The 22786-nt window shown below is 35.3% G+C and overlaps 1 protein-coding gene across 3 annotated transcripts in view; it reads right to left on the bottom strand.

The window, feature by feature from the left end:
• The window catches only part of LOC149552303 (exportin-4 protein), a 222748-nt gene extending 200979 nt beyond the window's left edge, over positions 1-21769 (bottom strand). For 2 of the 3 annotated variants that reach the window (XM_089787825.1, XM_089787826.1), the window contains exons 1-2: positions 21430-21767; positions 12547-12634 (exon numbers count right to left, since the gene is read on the bottom strand). In XM_089787825.1, the coding sequence (XP_089643951.1) occupies positions 12547-12634; positions 21430-21489 (148 nt within the window). In that variant the 5' untranslated portion in view covers positions 21490-21767. Of the gene's footprint in view, positions 1-12546; positions 12635-21429 lie in introns of all 3 variants that reach the window. The other variant, XM_089787824.1, reaches the window with a different exon arrangement.
• Between the last annotated feature and the right edge of the window lie 1017 nt (positions 21770-22786).

The raw sequence follows: 22786 nt of genomic DNA, 5'->3' as shown, positions 1-22786 counted from the left end.
TCATTTGCATCTTTCTCGGTTTACAGTTCTTTCTTTAGTTTCTCATTTTCTTCCTTTAGCCTTAGATTCTCAGTTACAATTTCTCAATTCTCCACAGTATTTGCATGAAGGTGTTCATGCATGATAACATTCTCCTGTGATATATTGAAGCATAATTCATCCTTTTCATGTAGTGCATTCTAAGCATTCCTCTTGGCATCTTCTGTAACTTTCCTAGCATCTTCAGCAGCTCTTTTTCCGTCTAGGTCTTCACACGTTCTGACTAATTGGATTTCTAATTCTCTTTTCAGATTCTTGACTTTGTTTCAACTTTCCATTTTTCTCCATCAGTTCCTCAATAGCTTTCTCAAACTCTTCTAACATAGCACCTTTAGATAGTTTCTCCATGTGTTCAATGCAATCATGACTTCCATTCAGCTTCATAGTAAGATCTCTTCTTATTGCAAGAGATTTTCTCAGCTTCTCTTCTAGCTCCTAAATCATGTTAGCTTGCTCTTCAAGCTCTTTCTCATACCTCTACCTCTCCATGATTGTGGATTTTTCCCTCAAGTTGTTAGGTTTAATATCAAGAGGACCAAAGCTCTGATAACAATTGTCAAGATTTATAGAACTGGGGGAGGTGGGTGAGTGAATCGGTACAATCAAATATTTCTAAACTTTAACTGCTAACCTATAAAACTAAATTACCAACTTCCAAATGACTAAACATACAATAGATATCAACAAGTATAATAAGATCAAATCACTATCAAATCACCACATATACATGACACATGACACAATGATTTTGGTCACACGAAAACTACTGTTAGAAGGTAAAAACTACGGTAGGGATGGTACCCACAAAGCTCACCGATGCAGTAAATGAGTTGCCCTGTTAAGAGCATACAAGTACCCTTTTTGAGGCTTCACCCTATTAGGAGTGACTTTGTACCCTATTAGAAGCACAAAAAGATCTGCTAAGATCTATTTTGTAAAATGATTTATAGAACTCTTTTGAGAGTATACCATGTTAAGGGATTTACAACTAGAACCTATTGGGGTTCACCCAATCTAGGGATTTATTGGTTGCAACTATTACGAAACAACTAAATCTCTGATCTGGTTATGGCACTCCTTGCCTGTCACATCCCTTATGCTCTTTGATTTGATTCAACTACTTTGTGCACTTCTCTTCTATGTACATTCATCGTAACTGCTTAATCACTCTCTTCTGCCTTCTTCCATCGTTCGTTCTCTTTTGCTAGTTGCTCTCTGTTCTCTTCTCTTCATCATCAATCTGTACATTACAGAACCTACATGTTTACCTATAATCTTTTTGCCTCTTAATCCTAACCCTTCCTTTAAACTTCTAATTTCCCTCTTTGTCTTCTAATGCATTTCACATATCTCAATGATTTAATCAAACTGGGTCGGTCTTCATCTCTATTTACCTTTCTTCCGCTTGGACTGATCCAAACATATTACCTTTCTCATTGTAATCTTACATCTCTTCTTTCTTTGTACTAATTTAACGATTCAGCTGATATCTCTTTGTCCTTCACACTGTGGACTCATGCACTATCCAATGTAATTGCCTTTCTAGATTCAACGACTTCTTTGACCGGTTCGCAAATCCTCCAAACTCTTTGTCTAATGGTCACCAATCGTCACTTAGTGATCGCCGATCACGACAAGTGTCTTTTCTTTACCTATTAACATGTGCCTTTACCAATGAACCTATTGGAATGTGCCAACTTAATCTCATTGATCAATGATCAATGATCAAGATACTATGATTGTCATCAATGACAAGCATCTAATAATTATATCCTTTCCAATTAGGAAATGTTAGGTAATGCCAATTATCTCCTAATGATCTTCCAATGCCAATTATCTCAACAGAAAGATGGAACGATATGTATATTCACAATTGCAATTCCAAAGCCACAATGGAATACAAAGAATCTTACAAGCAGTTAGAATCTCAATATATATAGATGGTTGTCTCTAATATGACAATATAGAATATGCACATACCCTGTGAGCTGTCTCTGATAGACAATGAATTATATGCTGCTATGATAGGATGATCAATGGGCAGGATGTCATCTCTGATATTCTTTGAAATTAATTATGCAATCTACAATTCTAGAGCATTCTTTGATATGCAAATATAAGTATGCTTTGTATAAGTGTTGTCTCTAATTTGTTGTATAGTACTTGCACTTTCAAATATAGAAGGTTGCGATAGCACCCGGAATGCTAGCAAGCAAAGTCTACAAGGGAACAATTTGTAAGATCAATTACACACTCTCATAGCCGATCAGCTTTGGTTATTTATTATATTTGAAAAGATGTGATGAACCGCTGCCACCTCTACTTTATTTTTATCGCCATGATCAATGATAATCATAGTGATCAGATCGGTTGTTATGAACTGCCTTGTTATTTAGTAACAATACCATTAAGGATTAATCATATGTAATGAATAGAATAGCCAAGTGCCAATAGAAGATAAGTATCCATTGTGTAGACATTTAAATTACTCATAATATTCATCTTGATTATTATGAGTAACCATTATAACCATAAATTACTGATTATCCATGGATCAGCAGTGACACCCAATCATGGATCACAATGATGCCATCTCTGAATATGATACCGAAACATAATGTTGTACAGATATATCCATACATGATAGAATGATGGGATGATACATCATTATAGCATGTGTGTACATATGCATATATCAATGATCTCAACATGGTGGGCTTAAGTATCATATGGGTATGTATATGTGCATGTATGTATGTATGTGAATGTATACATGTGTGTGTGTGTGTGTGTGTATGCATATGTGTGTATGTATGTGTATGGGTGCACATGTATGCGGGTACATCATGGGAATGTTTCTAGAAATGCAGATGCAATGATGACAATCAACTACTATGCAAGATGTATATACATGACAAGGTATCTTTACGTTTCCTTACCTTTTTTATTTACATGGTATGTTCTTTTGATAAAAAAATAAGAGATATCACGGAGTGATTAAGATCCAAAATAGCAAGTGATGAAGCTCTTAAGCAACAAGCTGAAGAAGAAGATGAATTATTGACTTCCTTGTAGCATAATTGTAATGAAATCAAGGAAGAGTTTGTGATAGTGAAGCATAGAAAGAAGAAAAATCAGATTTGCAAAAGAACAATCTCAAGTCAGTCAAAGAAAAAGTATCACTTGTTGAATGCACATGTGAGGAAGTTGTTTTGTTTCAACTCACATCATCAACCTCCAACAATTGACAAATTGCAAGACATTTGTGAAAAAGAAATTGACAAGAATAATGGATTTGTTTATCAGAAGCTTATGAAGCGTTCCAGGATAACAATGTTAATAAGTATGCATTTGAGAAAAGTACCTCAACAAATAGTAAACTTGGTTTGCAACTTGCTGAAAATTTCAGACCAGCAACTTCAGATAAGCAGCTTGAGGATGCAGTACTAGTTGGGGATCATAATCGATGGCTTCTAAAGACAACGACACAAATTGCATCAATATAAAGATTGGTTCAAATAGAAAAGCAGAAAGAATTTTCAATCTCTTTCAAATAACCTATCTTTTTAGATGGGCACAAAGATATTTCTAGGCTCAAGTTCTACAGCTTGTGATAATATTAGAGTGATGCAATAGAAGCTGACTAGATCACAAGAAGAATAGAGGATTGGAAATCGCAAATTCCTAATATTGATATGGGATTTGAGTGAAATTTAGACATGAGGGTTGTAAATATTAGGTAAGTTCATCTTTTCAAGCATCTGGATAAGAAGAAAAGTATATCTAACCTTCGAGGAACACAAGCCTCATGTTTTGAATGCTAACAAGTTAATGAAAGATCAGTTTCTGCAGCTCATTGAGCAGTACGCTAATATTGAGGACAAAGTAATGATGGAATCAAACACAGTTCATAAACTTCTCAGAACCAAATAGTTAGGGGAGCAAGAGGTTTGATGTCAAGAATTAAATTTGTGGCTCCTACTTATACCAAAGAAATGCAAAGTAAGCATGATGGTGATCTCATCTGTCACATTAAGCAGCTCCCTTTAAAGTTTGCAATAGCAAGGATAACATAATTAATGGACAAATTTGCAAAGGCTTTCCACCATCAGATAGATTGAACCAAGTACATATATTCCCTAAGTTGATGTAGGATCTTATTGTTTGCAAAAGGGTTTAATTTAAAGGGGGTTGGAAGGTTGAATCAACTTTGCTTGAGGAAAAACAATATTTGCAAAGGGTAGACATTCATATCCCCTTTTCCAATCTTTCTGCATGAAGTTATATACTACAATCTATGTTCCCCGAGGATCCGTCCCTGCCCAAAAAGGCCAAGTTTCGGAAACGAGATGTCCCAGGGATGGGTATGGGACATCCCTACCCCATCTCCCTTTTTCTGAGAATTCCCAAGAAACGTCCCGGAAACTTGGGGACTTTGGGAAAAAATTTTGGGGACATTCACATGTCCCAAGGACGGTTGGGGACGCCTTGAAAGTCCCCATGACGAATGGACATCCCCAATTTTATAAACATCAGCACTTATAAAATATTTTTCTTTTATAAAAAATTTTCTTTTATAATTTTAAAGTGGGCCCCTCCTTCCAAGTTCATCCTAACATGCTTATTACTGTTTGGTAGTTAATTCTTGCTATTTGGACCCCTCTAATTAGTATTTGACAACATTACATCAAGAATCATGGAATTAATATTGCTATTACAGTCATGCTACACACTCATAATTATATAGCAGACTATTTGCAAGATGCTTGGAAAGTCTGAAAAGTGCATTATAGACCTAGAACAGCATTCTTATGTCATTTTCTGGAAATACGTCAATGCTTGGTTGGCCTTGGGTAGATTTGGGCCCTTTGTGGAAGATGTGAATATGGGAAGTTGCATCAAGATATTGTCTTACACCAACCTATATCATGATTAGAAATTTAGAACTGTATAGAGGACCTTTTTGTATTAAAATATCAGTCAACTTACAATGAATTGGAAGTGTAGTTTCAAAATTAAATGACAATAGTGTGTTTCAATATGAAAGGTGGGCTATTGTTTTTGTTGCTATTGAAAATGAATTCTAAATTATGTTCTTGGGTATATTTCAAATTTTTATGTTATTATTGTAATATGACATGCACATTGAGAAGAATTCCAAATTATGAATGCGATATAGCATATTGAGCATTGAGTTTGATTATCGAAATGTTGTATGTTAAGGTTCTATGATGTCTAAATGGCATGGTTTATCCGTGTTTGTATGAATGTAATGCATATATACAAATTTCCCCATATATTTTATATTTTCCCTATATCTATGTAGCTGTCCCCGTTTGCCAACCCCCGCCCCCCCCCCCCTTGCAGCAAAATCAAAGGTCAAACACCCAAAAAATTGTGTTTTTATACCAGTTTGCATTTGCAACATTGTTTAGTCATTTTTGCAGCTCAGGAGTAGAAATACCGTTAGGATGTTTGAGATAGCTTTCAGCTTTATAGGAGTTAAAATACAGATTCTAGAATTTGGGGGTTTTCAAAAAAATCCAAGCTTAGCCAAAGTTCAGGATTCAACATGACTTCAGCAGTGTTATCTCCCAAAACCTGTCCTGGCTATTTGAGGTCAAATTGAAGCTAGAACAATGATTTTCTAATGATTCTAACTCATATTCTCACAAATTACTTGGTTTCAATTCTATATTCTTGAGTCCTGATAGACTTAGCTCAACCACTTACTCACACCCAAGTCCAACAAAACTGGGCTCTAACTCTCAACATGTCTGAGATAATTATGGAAGATTTTACCGATGTTGGGTGGGATGATTAAACATTCCTAACATTTATTCTTTCCAACTCATTGAGACACATCTACAAACTCTTTAATGAAGCATGCATTCGGGGATGGCATAAAATTTGCCATTTCCAAGTAGTACTACCTTGGATGTGACTGGAAATAATTAAAACCATCATTTGCCACTCTTATGTTTAACCATGTGAATTTTTTTTCCTTTTATGTTTGCATGCTTCTCCAATTGCAAAGCATTTACGGTGTTCGATTGTCTAGTGAAGAGAAAATTGAGAGTTCATTCACTCTTCAATGTCGAAAGCAAAAGAAATTGTTCCATGGCCATAGTAGGAAGATTAGAGTAGACAAGATGTTCAATTTCATCCACCCAGACGAGAGGATGTGGTCGAATGGCTCCTAGGTGAACTGTTTTATCAGACAGAGAACTAATATCCAACAAACACAACCATTTACTCGATGATCTTAGCTTGGGCACTACAATTGGGTGAAAGGAAGGACATAATTTGGTTCATGCTACATCAATTGATTCCTGTGGAAGCTTTGATTGGACTGGAGGAGATTTTAGCTACCTCAATTCCTAGCAGTGGAATTAATTTGGGGGAAAGGGTTACCAACATTGAGAAGATCCCGGGCACAAAATTCACACCTTTCATGTAGAGGTTTGTGGTGAACTTGAGGCACAAGGGATTCAAAAAAGAAAGGAAGTCTTTGTTTGCGCCAAAGTTGTTGGTTATGCATCACATCATTGATCAAGACATTTACCAGATGAAAGCTAGGGTTTGATGGACAAATGCAAATGAGGCGCACCTTGGGGAATTGTAGAGAGCTCGAGAGGAATCTAACAAAGCAGAGGAAGATTGGTAGGAGGCCAGAATGTTACATCCCAATTTTTGACCTAGTTTGAAATATAGCCATTGAGGTTCACATGAAGTCAATTGACAATTTAATTTGATAGAATCTGGCAAAATGGTAAGTTAGTTGGTCATTATGATTTCAAGTGCAGATGACATGTTAGTTGATTGTTAATTGCGAATTCATGAAATTAGGATGAAAGGTTAACTGTTATGATTATTTATGATTATATAATTTATAATTTAATTAGAGAGAAAATTCTTGTAGGGAGCATGCTGAAGGGGTGGAAGCATTGTCAGAAAAGAATTAGGCAGGGTGTCACCATCACTGGACAGAGAGATAGAGGACCTAGCGACTTAGAACAGAATACGTTTGTGGAATCGCATGAGTTATTTTAATAAATAGTTTAAATTATAATAATTGAGTTGTTTAATAAATATTTTAATTAAAATAACTAACACGTATCTTAAAGGATTTTAAATTATCTTTTGTCGTAGTATTTATAATAATTGTTTATAAATGTTCATTTAAATATAACAATGATTTGGTACCATTATCATTTAATAATAATGTTCGTATTATAATAATTGTATTATTATAATCTTCCAATTCTTCTTTCCAATGTCTTAATTGCTTTTATGCTTTTCTCTTTTCGATTTATTATTTGGGAATTTGAATGGTTTCATATCTTTTATGTTTTGGAAGCCAAGAAGTCATGAGTAGTTCCTTGTATTGGAAGCCGTGGGGTCGGACTTTTGATTTATTTATTTTTTAGACTCCCGTAATCATTCCAATTAGGCGAACATTTCTTTTATTCGTTTCTCTTTTCATAAGTCGATTTAATAATTTTGGTTATCTTGGATTCGAATAGTTTATTAACCCATTCTGGTAACCGGCAGTAACCAAAGAGACATGGATCTTCCTTGTAATTGTAGCCGTGGAGGGAAAAGGATATATATATATTTGTAGGCTTGTCGTGTATTGGCATCCCAGACTGATATCCGTCTTTCTTCTATTACCACTTCACAAAATCATATTTTCCTGCTCTATTACGGTGTCTACAACATTTGAGAAACTTATTCATTTGCATTCCTATCAAGTGCAGTCATCGTGGGCTCTGAGAAGAAGGTGTTTGAATCAAGTGATAACGTTTCAACTGCAGAATAGTGTGTCAAGTAAGAAGCATCCAGTAATTCTTCCTTTTTGTTTTATATACCTTGCTTTAAGATGAGACGGTGGTGAACCCTTTTCTATGTTTTCCATATAATGTTATAACATGCCGTCTCTATTATGTCCCAGATCATTTGAAACTTCTTTTAAGTTTGTCTTGCAACCACATAGACTATAATAAGACAAATACCTTAGTTGATTATGATTTCTTTTGTCTAAAGTAATATTTTCAATTCAGTCTATTTCCAAATGTATCTATTATTACAGCTTGTTGATTTCCATTGTATCGGTTTATGCATATAAGCTTGTTGTTTTTCCTTATACATAGCTTCAGCATAGCGGTATTTATGTAAACTGTAAGCTATATAAATATATGTTTGTTTGTAGAAGAATTATTGGTATCTTTTGAATAATTTATTAGTGCTGTGGCAGAGAATATATTGTGAGTATTCAAGATGGATTGTGAGTGCATTAAGTTGTTCTTTTCTAGTTTGCAAGCTGGATATATTATGAGTTCATCTGCTGAATCTGTGTGTTGTATATAAACTCTCTGATCATATACGATTATTGTGTATTGGGATTTTGTTTTCAAGGATATAGATTTTGAAAATTGATTGAAGATATAAGCGTAGGAGACAAGTAAGAATGTTGTCCAATTTAAAATAGCCAGTCATCTTTTTCTTCTAATGCAACTGTTGAATCAAGAATGTTCAATGTGTCTCTTTTTCATTAATATAATTGCAGACTGAATCGGGGTGGTCAGTAAAAGATTTCTAGTTCTTGAAAACTGCCTTAAATCATAGATGTTTCTTTATTCATAAGGATGTATCAAACATGTTAAAAAAAATATGGAAATGCAATGAAAACTGTGAATAACTAATTCAGTTCAGAATTCATTCATATCCTGCAAGAAGGAAATGAAACAAGCACCTGGGAATCACTGGCTTGGAGGCCTGAAGAGGATGAGGAGTTGCGAGGAAAGATTTATCAATATTATGAACCAGCATTACCAGTTATGACATTTTAATATATATATCATTTAATATGAATTAATAATAGCTCATGCATATTCCTGCTATGGTGATCTCTTGTTGCCAAGTCGTATGGCATGTTATATATCATGATGCCTGGTGGATGGAATGATATTCCCTGTCAATTCTGGGTAGGGAAGGCCTTTCTCGTTAGAGATCATGTGGGGATATATTGTGGTCCGAGGTTGGGTGGTTAAACTCCTGACAATGTTTCACCTCTCTCAAGATGTCGAATATGCGTCAGACAGAGATAAGCAATTCATTCAATTGTTTATCAAAAACAGGTATCATCATTTTTGTTTTTGAGAAGTTAAGATTAAATTGAAGTATTTCATTGTTATCATCATTTTACTTTCATATAAATGAATATTGAATATAAGTATTTATCTAATCTTGAGAAACTATCACAGATAAGCAATCGGAAGGAAAAAAAATCCGAAGCCCTAATTGATTGTGTGACAACTGGAACCTTAATTAATACAGTGGTATTGGAAGCCCTAACTAAATTCATGGTATCGAAAGCCCTAGTTGAATCCGTGGTCGCGAAAGCCCTAAATTGAATTCGTCATCGCAGAAGCCCTAAATTAAATCTATGATTGCGGAAGCCCTAGGTAGTAAAGCGATATTAGAAGCCCTAAATGAATCGATGGTTATTGATGCCCTAATTGGTAAAATGATATGTGATGCCCTAATTTAAATTACAGTGGTATTTAGTTGTAATCATCAAATGATTTTTGAGATAGTAGTTTTTAGATGATAGTCAACTTGTGAAATTGTTAGTGTATTTGTGGACTAATCCGGGTGGTTGCAGAAGCATCCTTTCTTGATTTTCAGTCTCAGTTTTTCCAAGGTATGTGATTTTCAATTTTCAGAAGTAATTTCATTTAACGGTATTTCAAGTATTTAGTTAAGTAATTTTGTTTAACTGATTTTAATGGTAAAATCTTCTTCACATGAACATGAATGATGTAACTACCTTTCTATGAAACGAATAAGTAACTGTATTCCTTGAGTAAGTTGAATGATAAATTAGACCCAGAAAATCTGGATGTTACATAGAATCAACGCAATGCTCTGAGCAAGGATTGAGGGCTTCATTCCATGAGTTCTAGGGTGAAGCAAGGTTGTGCTGGTTCTTCTCCTTTCCTCTGCTTGTGATGTCTTTTGGTGGGGTTGTGGGTTAGGTGTTTTTGTTTTTTCTTTATTACAAAAGATGAGCTCTTTGTCTATGATGAAATGGAGCATTAAGTGGGTTTCTTGGTTTTGCTGGGATGTTGCCATTTCAAGGGCAAATGTTAGAAATGTTAGTTATGAGGCCAAAATTTAGGGAGCACAGATAATAGAAATTCCAAAGGTGAAAGTTCACATTTGTAGAGCTCTCCTTTGCTTCAACTTTTTGGAAAATGGTGACTAGTTTTTGGTTGTAGTCATGGCAGACAACGGTGTGTCTAGGGTGGTAAAGTCCTAAAGGTACTTGATGGACAGTTTTGTACTCCTTTTCCTTTGAACTTTTAGGAAGCATTTACAGCATGCACAAGTGTTTGCAATTTTAGGGCTATAACATGGTCAAGTGGAAACATGGGTTTAAGTAGATTTGCAGACCAATTGAGCCCAACCTATCACATTTTTAGTTCCTATTCCTGTTAATGGCACTCACTGGCTGCTCAAAAGGCTTCTGGACATTCAAAGGACTCCACAAATCGAGTCACAGTTATGTTCCATGCATTGTCTAATTTGCTTACCACTAGTTTTAAGCCATGGGGTTAATGTTCCCTAGCTTTATGCTTTGCTGGTTGAGGATTTTTGCTGCCTCAATGCCTGTCTGTATGTTGGTAATGATTATTTTTTTGACAGCTACAGGCATCTGTTCTTGAGCCTAGGAAGTTGCCTACGTGATAGGAGTTAATTAGGATGGATTGTTCAATGTTGAGATCCATCGTAGTTCCACTAATTTCCTTTATTGTAATCCTTTATGTAATGTTCTATTTACTTCAATAAAATCAACTTATTACCGAGAAAATAAAATTCATCTTTAAATTGCACTTTAGAAGAAAAGAGAAGAAATACATTATTTTATTTTATTTTTCTCAAAAATGCCTACAAAAAATGAAATTGAGCTCAAAAAGAGGTTGCTTAGTCATTTTATGAATTTCATTTCCAAAACAAAAGTATATGAGTTCTTCTTCCTCCTCCTAAGGACAAAAATCCAAATAGCAAGATGGTTCCAAAGACAAACCCTTAAAACATAACTGCAAATACCATCCCTTCCACCTATAGCTAGAAATGGTGCCCTTCTTTTGCAAAGGTGCCAAACAAAATCAAACACAACTGTAAAAAAACACCAAAAGCAACTATAAAAATGCCAAATACAACAAAATCCCCTAGTTTGACCAATGGTAGTAAGTTGACTAAAGACTTCATCATAACAAGACACATAGGACACATACGTTATCATGTTAGAGTTTCACAAACGGGGTTTGAACCTTGATTGATTGGAGTGCAGGAACGTGTACCATCTATCCAAATCAGTTGGATCGATCAGCTGGGTCAGCTAGTAAGAAAATAGCTGGTTCCAAGACCTAAGCAAGGGATGGAGGGAGGGAGGGAGTGAATATTTATATAATATTATGGTATATTTATAAGTGCATTGTTAGTTGGAAGTTCAATCTAGTTGTCAAATATCATATTATAAATAATTTATAGTCACCGCATCCCTGCTTTATCCAAATTTTGTCCTCATAATTCATCTCCACGTCCCCCATTCTGAAACTACATGGAATATTGGAGTTTTTACATTTGGTAGTGGAGTGACTGTTTGATAAAAATAGCAGATTTGGAGTTATTTCATGTGTTTTCCATGTGAAAAATGGCTTTACAAAAAAAGAAATTTAAAAATATCTCAACTGGATCAGTTGACATGGCCCTTTCAAGATTGATGTATACAGCAGACATTAAAATCTCGCAGAGAAGTGGCAGATATCTCTGTTTCTCACGAGAACTTTTGCAAAACAAAAAATTTTCTAGCAAGAAATTCAAGCCTTGAAGAACTTAATTCTCGGCAAGAAGTTGACCACTTCTCTTCAATAAAATGTGAACTTCTCACAATAACTTAAGTACTTCTCGTGGGTGGCACCAGTAAAACTGTAGCCCAGCGACTTGCACATTCATTGTTAATTTTGCAATTTTGAGTGTTTGGAGGAGAGGAGATGGGTTTTAGTGGAGAGAAATAGTCTTTGGCAGCCATGAAGATAGATTGCAAGTGGATTTGAAGTTGCCGATATTTTCCTGAGAAGTTGCCGATTTCTCTCTAATATTTGCCAAGAACTTTTTTTTGGCCTTGCCGATAAGTGGTAGAGAACAAAATTTTAAACTATGCTATACAGTTTTTCATATTAATATAAATATCCTTTTATCAGAAACATTAAAAAAACAGAAAGCAGGGTTGCGAAACTGTGTCCAGAATGTATAGACATCAAAACAAGCTTTCAGTTGTGACATTCAGCTAGCGCATATGATATAAATAATCAAACTTTTAGGCTCCTAAAGCTAAAAGCAAAAAAGGACTCCTTTTCAATTATTAGCTGTACACAAATAACAATTCATAACACCAGTGATGCTTCCCAAAAAAAATGATCTAGGTTTCATATATACCAAGAATATACTGGCATGCTTGGTACGGCTGAGGAGATCGTCGAAAGGATAAAAGGGTGGCTTCTGCTTCTGCTGGATTTATGTGCATCTGTTAACATAAAAAAAAATCGATGCCTCTGTGAGCGAGCAAAACAGCAATTTAACATTTTAAAAGAGGGAACAGAACACAAAACTTATACTAAGGAATGCTTTCTAATTACATGGCACAAACAAATTCTTTTCATACAGCAGCTTTCTATATAGTTCTTATGCAGAATATCACAATTCACATGCATTAAAATACAATGGTAGAAAGGGACAGCTGAAAATAATGAACACATTTACACAGATCACTTATCATTATTCATATGCTTCAAATACAATGACAGAAACAGGGCAGAAAATGGAGGAATCGTTACATTACATTTATATTGACTAATTTAACCAACTTAATAACAAAATTTAAAGTATCTTCTGTACTACTTACTACCAAATTTATATAAATAGAAAGAAAAACTTATAATGAGTACCTGACAATGGCAAAGACAACTCAGAGATTTCAGATAGCAGTGAATATTTTTTTTCTTTTGAGTTGAATTTAGACAAAACTTCATAGTGAATATATGTGGCTACTCCTTTTAATTTTCATGTAGGGGTTGATGTCCACTATGGCATTTTGTCGTCAAGTCATCATGCCATATCAACAAGTATCCAAGCATGATGGGCTGAATTGAGCAATATTCAAGACAAGATGCATTAGCTTAAAATCGAAGAAAGGTGTGAAAGGGTCCCTGACATTAAGAAGAGGAGATTGAGCCATAAGAGTAAGATGTGAGGCATGTAATATCCCCACTGGATTCCTCACTGTTAATCTGATCAATTTCCCTTCCTTTTAACAGTTTCCAGGGTCAGCTCCACAACCACATTTGATACCATTAATTGCTACGCAACAAGAAGTATAAATAGTAGTTGTAGACAATGATATTAATGAAATAATCTTTTTATTCAAGCCTGCAGAGACTGCCTAAATCAAATCTCTTTATTGCCAAAGATATTCTGACTCAAAACTATTTGAATAGATATACAGACATACTCGAGCACATCAATCTGCTCGTAGTCATAATAATGCAGTCCAGCTGTGTAGAGCTATCATGGAAGACATCAATATAAATATAGATGACAGATATTAATCATGTATGATAAGCATAACATTACCAAAGCAATCAGTCACCAGTTTCAATTAATTCATCATGGAAAGTGCTGCCAAATACACCTGATAACCCGATGAGCTGTCATAAATTTGTGCCCAGACACAATCAGCTGCAATGAATATCTAGCGACTGTTATCTTAAGATATGAATGCTTATAATAACTGTCCATTATGCCAAATATAGTACTGGAAAGGCAGCTCCAACGAATTTTAATTATGACACTATGAAAGGCTGCCAGAACTTGCACAAATATATCACTATAGAAAGATTCATGAATTATTAAGATAATCTTCAATTGTATACCAACAAGACTTCACCATAATTCCCCTTTGCCTGTCACTTTGAAGCTCATCTGTGATCTCTGGATGAGATTGCCAATGCAGAGGCTTTCCTAATTGAACTAAGTCCAGTGTTCCAAGGAGTAGAAATGAGAAAAATGAATGGTTCATCTATATAACTCCTACTTGCTTGGCCTCTCTTTTATAGAGCTTTTCTTCAAAAGACGTAGCTCTTCAAATTTCCTTCACTACCCTTGATTGATATTTGAGAGGAATTATCTAAAATAAACTTTATTTATAAGTGACCTTCTTAGTTTATAATTTCACTTTACTTGAGGCCCTATTTATAATGATGACTTTTTATGATGACACTTTAATAACCCCTTTAAAGACATTATGATCCTCTTGGAATATTATTATACTTCTATTTTCCTACTGCAAAATTTTCAAAACCCCTAGAAAATATATGATGAATGTTTTGGGTTTCAATTTCGTTTAATTTCAAAAAGGGAACATGAAAGGGCACTAAGGAGCTAAATTCATAGTATATTGCATGGGTGAACAAGGCCTCACCAATCTGCCCCCATCCAAATGCAGATCAATAGTATCCAAATGGTGCTTAATGCCTCCAACATGGATGATAAGCTGGGAGAATAAAGTAATCAATCTATGAATTCTAGGAACACAATGGAGGCATCTATACCTGAACCTGGTAACCTCACAAAGAAGTCAGGCCAAGCACCAGTAATCAGGATAGTGGAATCAAGAAGATAGAGAACCATCAGATTGTAAAGCAGATTTCATAGTAGACTAGACACAGATATGAAATGTTTATTAAAATCCACATTTGGAAGAGAAAAAGGTGTTAGAATAATTATAATATTTTTATATAATTAATGGTTGATAATGTAATTAGTTAGTTTGATTTTCTTTCAGACTTAGTCTGTAGTTTCTTTTTGAAACTTCTACACTGTAATTGCTTGTAAACGATTCCTCATTACTCAATAATAAGCATGCAATTACCAGTGTTTCATTTTGTTTCACATGGTATCAAAGTGGAAAAACAAAAATTGTTCTTTCTAAAAAAGATCAAGTGCAATTCTCCAGGTGGGTCTTCTGTAATTCACGATTGAAAAATCATGTGGAAAGGTTGTGGTTTTTAATCCTCTGAGAATCAAGGGTTTTTTCACTTCAAAAAATCACTTTTGATGTAAGTCACACTTAATGGCATTTGTTTCCAGATTTTTGTAACTATGCTCTTGTGTGTATCCAATCCTCTTATGTTGGAGCAGACCAAAAAAATTTGACATCTCCAAATCAATGCTCAACACAAATAGTGCCACAAGGTAGAAGGTAGTGATGTTCTATTCCACTCCTGGTTGGAATAAAATCCCTCACATTTACAACTAATGCTCAGCACAAGTAGTAACATAAGGTAGAAGGTGGTGATGCTCCTAACATGTATGTTAAAAATCAAATTTGTGTCCGAACCCTGATTAATTTTATGGTGATCACTTCTTCAACTACATGTACTGCATAGAACTAAACTATAGTGATGACCATGAACCATGCTATCATGGCTATTTGTAATGTTGCTCTACTTGTTATGAATGTGAAGCCCAACAGTCACACAACCATTCAGTTTCTCATGGCTCTTCACTTGAAAGCTATAAGCGAGAGTATAAATGGATGTGTGCAGTCATGTATTTCATTGTATTGCAGATTGGATTACTAATAAAGTGAATCCCTGCTTGAGAGTGAATGTAGGTAATTGTTGAGCCACCATAAATACTGTGTTTTGTCTTCTTTGTTCCCATTTTTATTTCGTCTCTCTGGTTGTTTTATATTTACAATTGATATCAAAGCCATGGTCAAGTATTGAGCGGAGATGGTGCCAAGACTATTGACGTTTGTAGCTGTGATAGAGATCTTTATCTCTGTTCTTATAAAATGGAAACATGTTTGTTATGACCATTATGGTCACCTTCAGCTGAAAGAGATATTTGGGAGAATATTTAAGTCAATATTATTTAAAAAGACACGTGTCAAATGTCATGTGAAGAGGCACGCATATGAAAATAATAAGTGATGTATATTTGGAAATTGAAGAGACCTTCATGTGTAAGACGAAGAGTCAAATGCAATCTATTTATGTGATTGCTCAGTATATTGTAAAACGGCCAAGTAAAAGTCTTGTACTGTGAATTTTTCCTGATCAATGAAAGAGATATTTTGCTGGTGTGGCTGGGTTTTTCCCTTCAAGTGGAAGGGTTTTCCCAGGATAAATCTCTTGTGTCTTCTATACATTTATTTAGTTCTCTTATGCTGTTTATCTAATTTCTAGGCATAAAATTAACATGGTATCAGAGCCAAATTAGATTTCAGCATATAAAGAAATACTTGTTCTAATAGTTGTGTAAGAGGCCTTCTTCATCTGCAATGGTTGTTCTATGTGAGATTATGATTTTCTTCAGCATTTGATGGTTGGAAATCTTTATGATGATCCTGCAAGTTTGATAATTGAATAGTCTTCTTGAATGTCCTTAGTTTTCATTATAAAAGACATCCTTGAGTTTGGCGTGATTGGATTGCAGTTGGAGAGTGTTCACATGTGTCAGTAAAAGTAAATCAATCGCAAGTTGTGAGGAAGTTTCAATCTCGATAATGCAAGTTTGTCATTGTCTTCCACATGGTTGCTCTATTTAGATTTGTCTTCATTTATTCTTAATTTACTCTTGCCGTATGTTAAACTTTAAAGTGGTGATCCATCGATGTCAGTGGATTCATTAGTTACTACAATATTGGCGCCCATCATATCTGAATTCCAATTCATGAAACATTGGAGGACAGCACTCAGGGGAAGAGTCTAAGCAATGATTTGCATATCTGTGCATCAATATGCTCGAGAATGGAGTTACCGGACCAAGTCTTGCCTAGGGAAGTTTAAAGGTGAATGAATATTTATTTAGTCAGAGTATTTAAAGTCTGGATACGGAGTTCACAGTAACGATGAAAGTACCATAGCCCATAGCCCTTGTAATCGTTGACGCTTGAATATAAAGATAAGTTTTGTTTTAACTTATTACTGGATATATTAAATGATTCAGAGTAGATTAGTCGGTTCCTGATTTTATCTATTGGAGTATTTGAATATTTCAATTGAAGGGATATCTATGATCTGCAAATAATATCATCGAATAGGTAGGAGCACCAGAAGTTATCGGATGAATAATGAAGTTCAGGGAAAGATTCAATGGAGTTTGTGCAAGCCACTAGATCGTAGAAAGTGTCTTTTCTGTTGAAGATCTCAGTGTGCAATTCCTATTCTCATTTTCGTTGTTCAAGGGGGACATGGATACACCTGATGCTTTTCGTGCCTGCTAATATTTGAAAGGTATGTTGATATTGATGAGGACACATTGCCTTCCATTTGCGTGATCGCATATTTTGTGGCCATCTTCCTATTTCCACCTCATACGGTGGACTTTTCTTATTTCTAAAGAGGTATTGATTTTGAATATTATATTGTCTTGATTCAGTTTTTTTTTTTAACGATGAATAATATGTCACCATGCTCTTGTCGAGAGTATGAATGTCATCATAACATCTCTCTTTCTTTATTTCTCTCGTATTGTCTAAAGAGAGAGCATGTGTAACATTTTTTTTCCATCTAAGGTTTTGCATGGACCGTATGATGTTGGACATCGATACGTGATTCTGAAGAGATTGTGCGTAAGAGAAGCTCTAGTGTATTGAAGATATTTTTTAAAGGATTAAAATCAATCTTTCATCTATTCAAAAGGTCAAATCATTATGTGTCAACATGTCAATCAATCATTGACAAGTATTTGCAATGTGTTGTGGTGTATTTGTTGTCACATGCACAAAAATAGATGGTCAAGACAATAACATCTTCAGTACTATTAAAGGAACATAAACGACATGAAGATAAGTTCTCTTGTATTTTTGCAGAGTATAAAATATTGAAGGATTTTCTTTATTATTCATATCGTACGCTTCTTTAATATCTAATTCATGATCTTGTGGCAGTATCAATACGAAAGAATCTCTCTTCTTATTCACGTGCATTATGAGTTTGTGCATTGCAGATGTTACAAGAAGAATTTTGTGAGGGTTGTGTATGTCTCTGTATTCATACAATTGATTGAATCTATTACAGTTATCACAATCAAGCGGGACCTAGAGAGTTGCCTTGATAAAATAGATATTGATGTGCAAAGCTAATTGTTATCTAAAAGTTTTTTTTTATTTTGATTTGGAATTTATATATTTAGCTCAAATCGCTTCTTCCAGGGAGTGCCCAAATTGCCAGTGGCATGTGGGAACTTGTGAGGATTTTCCTAAGCTTGGAGTCTGCAAAATTGTCCTTTGGAGCAAAGTTTTCTGAAGAGATTAACCACAGCATTGGAGATTGTGGTGTTCCTATAGAAGTTTTACAGAGGTGTTGTGAATAAGCCAATAGGTGGACTGTGAGATGATAAGTATTATTGTTTTGATGGTGAAATTAATGTCATAAGCTTTATAGGATCAAGTAATATCTCTTACGTGAGTATGTTTGTGTGGATGTTGAGTTTAGACAACAAAGAGAAAAGTATTTATGATTATATCCCTTGAATATTTATTAGAGGGATTATTTTCAGCATTAAAAGTTATGAGTTATTAACATCTCTCATGGTTGCAGGGTACAACAAAGAAGCAATGAGATGAATATTGTCTTGATACATATTCAAGGGGAGTCTATTCAGTATCAAAGGGAGATTACATGACAGAGGGAGATGTCCAACTCTTTGCAAATTTATGCAATAGTCAATCATCTTATTGTGGTGATTAAAGTTATCCCTACTGAGAAGGAGTCTCTCTTAAGAGAAAAAATCAGTTATTTATGCATTCTTCTCTGGGAGAAGTTTGAGGTGAAACCCCTCCTTCCACCCTCTACAAGTAGGTACAATGGACCACCCTCTTAGGCATGGTGGAAATGTATTCTTCTCTGGGAGAGTCTGAGGTGAAAGCCCTTGTTCCACCCTCAGTAAGTAGGTATGGTGGAGCACCCTCTACGAGTAGGCATGGTGGAAATGTATCCTTCTCTAGGAAAAGTTTTAAAGTCTTCATTTTAACTCCATTTTATGTGCTTATGAAGTTATCTATGGTGAATCATGTTATGCTGAGATAACATGTTTTATGTGATGTGAATTTATCATCTTTGGTTGTGGCTATGATTGACTGAATTATTAAAGATCTCTCTCTTGCTAAGAGGAAGTGTTGAAGTTTGTAGCTATGATAGAGATCTTTATATCTATTCTTATAAAATGGAAACATGTTTGTTATGACCATTATGGTCACCTTCAGCTGAAAGAGATATTTGTGAGAATATTTAAGTCAATATTATATAAAAAGACACGTGTCATACGTCATGTGAACAGGCACGCATATGAAAATAATAAGTGATGTATATTTGGAAATTGAAGAGACCTTAGTGTGTAAGACGAAGAGTCAAATGCAATCTATTTACATGATTGCTCAGTATATTGTAAAAAGGTCAAGTAAAGTCTTGTACTATGAATTTTCCCTGATCAATAAAAGAGATATTTTGCTGGTGTGGCTGGGTTTTTCCCTTCAAGTGGAAGGGTTTTCCCAAGATAAATCTTTTGTGTCTTCTATACATTTATTTAGTTCTCTTATGTTGTCTATCTAATTTATGAGCATAAAATTAACAGTCATGTCCATTGGTAGGATGGATGGACAAAAGAAAAAAAATCGGAGGAGAAAGTTGGATTTGTTTCCTTCTCAACTCTTGATGCAGTTGTGGCTGAAATTGGCAAAGACATGGAAGAGAACAAAGAGGCCAAAAGTCGGGAGGATTATCTTAACAAAGAAATTGTGACCCTAAAAAAGGAGGTTTTGATGCTTAGCAAATTTCCCTTATGGAGAAGGAAAAAGAGAGTTGTGAAAAAGTGGGAGTTTTTTGAAAAGAGAAGAAATAAAGAGCTGAAGATGGAATTGGTTGAGCTCCATATAACTCTTACTGAGTTAGGAATTGATGAGGATAAATATGAAACCAAAGAGTCCATACGAGATGGAGCAGCTGGAATTGAAAGTAAAGCTAACAAGAGAATTAAGCCAAGGGACAGGCCTATGTTTATTGAAGTTGCCAACTATAATGGCAGTGGTGAGAAACTGTGTGATGTCAATTGGAATGGCAATATTGTGGCAGCCAAGAAAAATGGAGAGGTGGCAATTTACTTGGAGGCTCCGCATAAGGAGCACATTGATTTGGGGGTCTCATTTGATCCATTAAATGGTTATTATGGCATGGATTTCATGCGAAAAGAGGAGATTGTTTTCAGTTTGAGGTTGAAGATGTTATGTCACTAAGTATTATTAGTTCTGATTTATTTTGGAGAAGACTGATTCAATGTGTTTGTGAACAAAGTTTGGCAAAACTGAAATCTTCAATGGACCTGATTGTGGTGTAAAGAATTGGAAATGCAAAGAATGTTGCAGGGCATGGCTGTGCTGGTTGGGCTTCAAGTGGGAGATTGTTAGAAATCTGAAGCCCAACTGTCACACGACTACTCAGCTTCTCACGGTTCTTCACTTGAAGGCTATGTGCGAGTGCATAAATGGATATGTGCAATCATGTATTGCATTGTGTTGCAGATTGGATTAATAATAAAGTGATTTCCCTGCTTGAGAGTGGATGTGTGCAATTGCTGAAACACTATAAACATTGTATTTTGTCCTCTTTGTTCCCATTTTTATTTCGTTTCTCTGCTTGATTTATACATACATTACTTTATCATGTCTTTGAATTTTTCAGCTCAAAATGAGCAAAGAACAAAAGAAATGCCATACAGAGTGAGCTGATCAAAATACTTCTAAATTTTGCTTTGAAGCGAGCTATAAGTTTTAAGGCTGTCCAGTTATAAGCTAAGAAATTACCCATAACATATTAACCGACCAACTGGCCCGTCTTCGGATTACATAAATATATTTAGAGAGGCAGATATCGCATCTAAGCAAATTCAGTAGAAGAAACACCGAAACCGTCAGAAATAGTAAGCTTTAAGGAATTGAAGGATTTGAATTATAAAGCTGATAGTGTTGTTGTGTCACTTAAGTGAATCTTGTAAATGTACCAGTTACAGCGTAAATGAATAAAGGAGAGGATGGCAATATAACATATGTGGATCGTATTGCCCTGCCCTCTATTGTATATTCAATAGCATAACTATTTAGTATGATTTACAGTTATTATGTATGCCATTCGATTTTGAGAATCCAAGTAGGATCTCATTTAATCAAATAATGTGTTTGGGAGCTAATAACAATCGGCTGAGAAGTGAGCGATATATTTAGATGTTACAAAATACAAGAATGGGGTAATGTTGGCGCACCTGTATTGCACCACATGCTTGCTCAATGGCTTTCTGAACTCCTTGAAGCTGTATCTCCATCTTCTTGATGTGTACCCTGGCCTCGCCAATTCAATTACAATAAAAACTTCTATCTTAGCTCTCCTCTACATCGTCATGGTTTTGAAAAGACACAACTCTCTCCCTGATTCTTTACAAGAATCTAACAATATCATTTCATTTCCCCACCAACAGGATTACAGTAGATCGATCGTCCCAAAACTTCGATTGAACAGTTACGTAATGAATTGCTCGAAGTCACAGTCCGAGGTTCAACTTCCGACTCTCCGAGCTTGGAGAGAAATTATAGAGGTGCAATCCCTCGGAAAGGGTTGAAGTGTGTTGCTTTTGTTTTAATTTAAAAATATATATATTGTTTTATTTTAATAATTAAAATTTTAATTTTGGACTTTTAAGTTTATTTCAGTAGAATTATTTATATGTAATGCCTTAAGTAACGTGTTATGATGAAAGTGTGTTATCATGTAATTAACAATCAAAGATAGGGAGTCAAATTCTTTTCTATTATAAGAGGTTATTGATAGTCAAATTGGCGCTTTCACTCTATTATTTTCCTGTAAAGTATAAGTGTTGTTTTTTGTTCTGCTAAGGTTTCATGTGTCTCTTGTGTACGGCTCTTTGTCTGAGCTTTCCTTCTGGGTTTTCCATCTGTCATATTGCATTTAGTGTGGGAGTTTTTAGGGCTAGTTTATAATGGCCCCAGCCACAATAGTTGATACTAGTGCTCGCATTGCTGCTTCGGATAGCCATGGCGCCTCCATTGAACAAACATCCCCTCAAGTTCATCCCAAAGGTCTTCCATGAGGTAATACTAATATTATTCTTCCTCTGCAAAAAATTGATGTTGCATGTGAATGGTTAGAACAACATACTTTGATAGGGTATTTTGTGGGTAGGACTCCTCCTGAAGCCATGCTCAAAGAATGGCTTACTGATGCAGGAGCATCTTGGGTTTGCTCGATGACTACTTTGGAATTTATGGGAGGAGGCTTGGTAGTTGCTTTAGAGGGTGCTTGGACTGGTACTTGGTCGAAGGAGTGATTCATAGTCGCTTTTGGGCATAGTGTTGGTCGAGTAGCTCAGTCTTTGAAGGGAGCTTGGCATACACTATGGAGCTCGGCATGGTCTCGAGCTCGGCAATGTCTGTGGAGCTTGGTAGTGCTTGTGAATTTACTAGTGCTCGGCTTGGTCTTTTTTACACTCTGTGTGGTCTTGGTTTCTATTGGTTCCAAGTTGTCAGTGAGCCGACTTTTAGCATTTAATTTGTATAGGGGTACTTAATTTGTGTTGTAGCCGACTTGTGGCTTAACATATATTT

This window comes from Cupressus sempervirens, chromosome 6 (assembly GCF_028749045.1).
Source record: "Cupressus sempervirens isolate cs-2001-9-10 chromosome 6, ASM2874904v1, whole genome shotgun sequence".
Classification (NCBI taxonomy): domain Eukaryota; kingdom Viridiplantae; phylum Streptophyta; class Pinopsida; order Cupressales; family Cupressaceae; genus Cupressus; species Cupressus sempervirens.
This window is presented reverse-complemented; position numbering and strand designations above follow the sequence as displayed.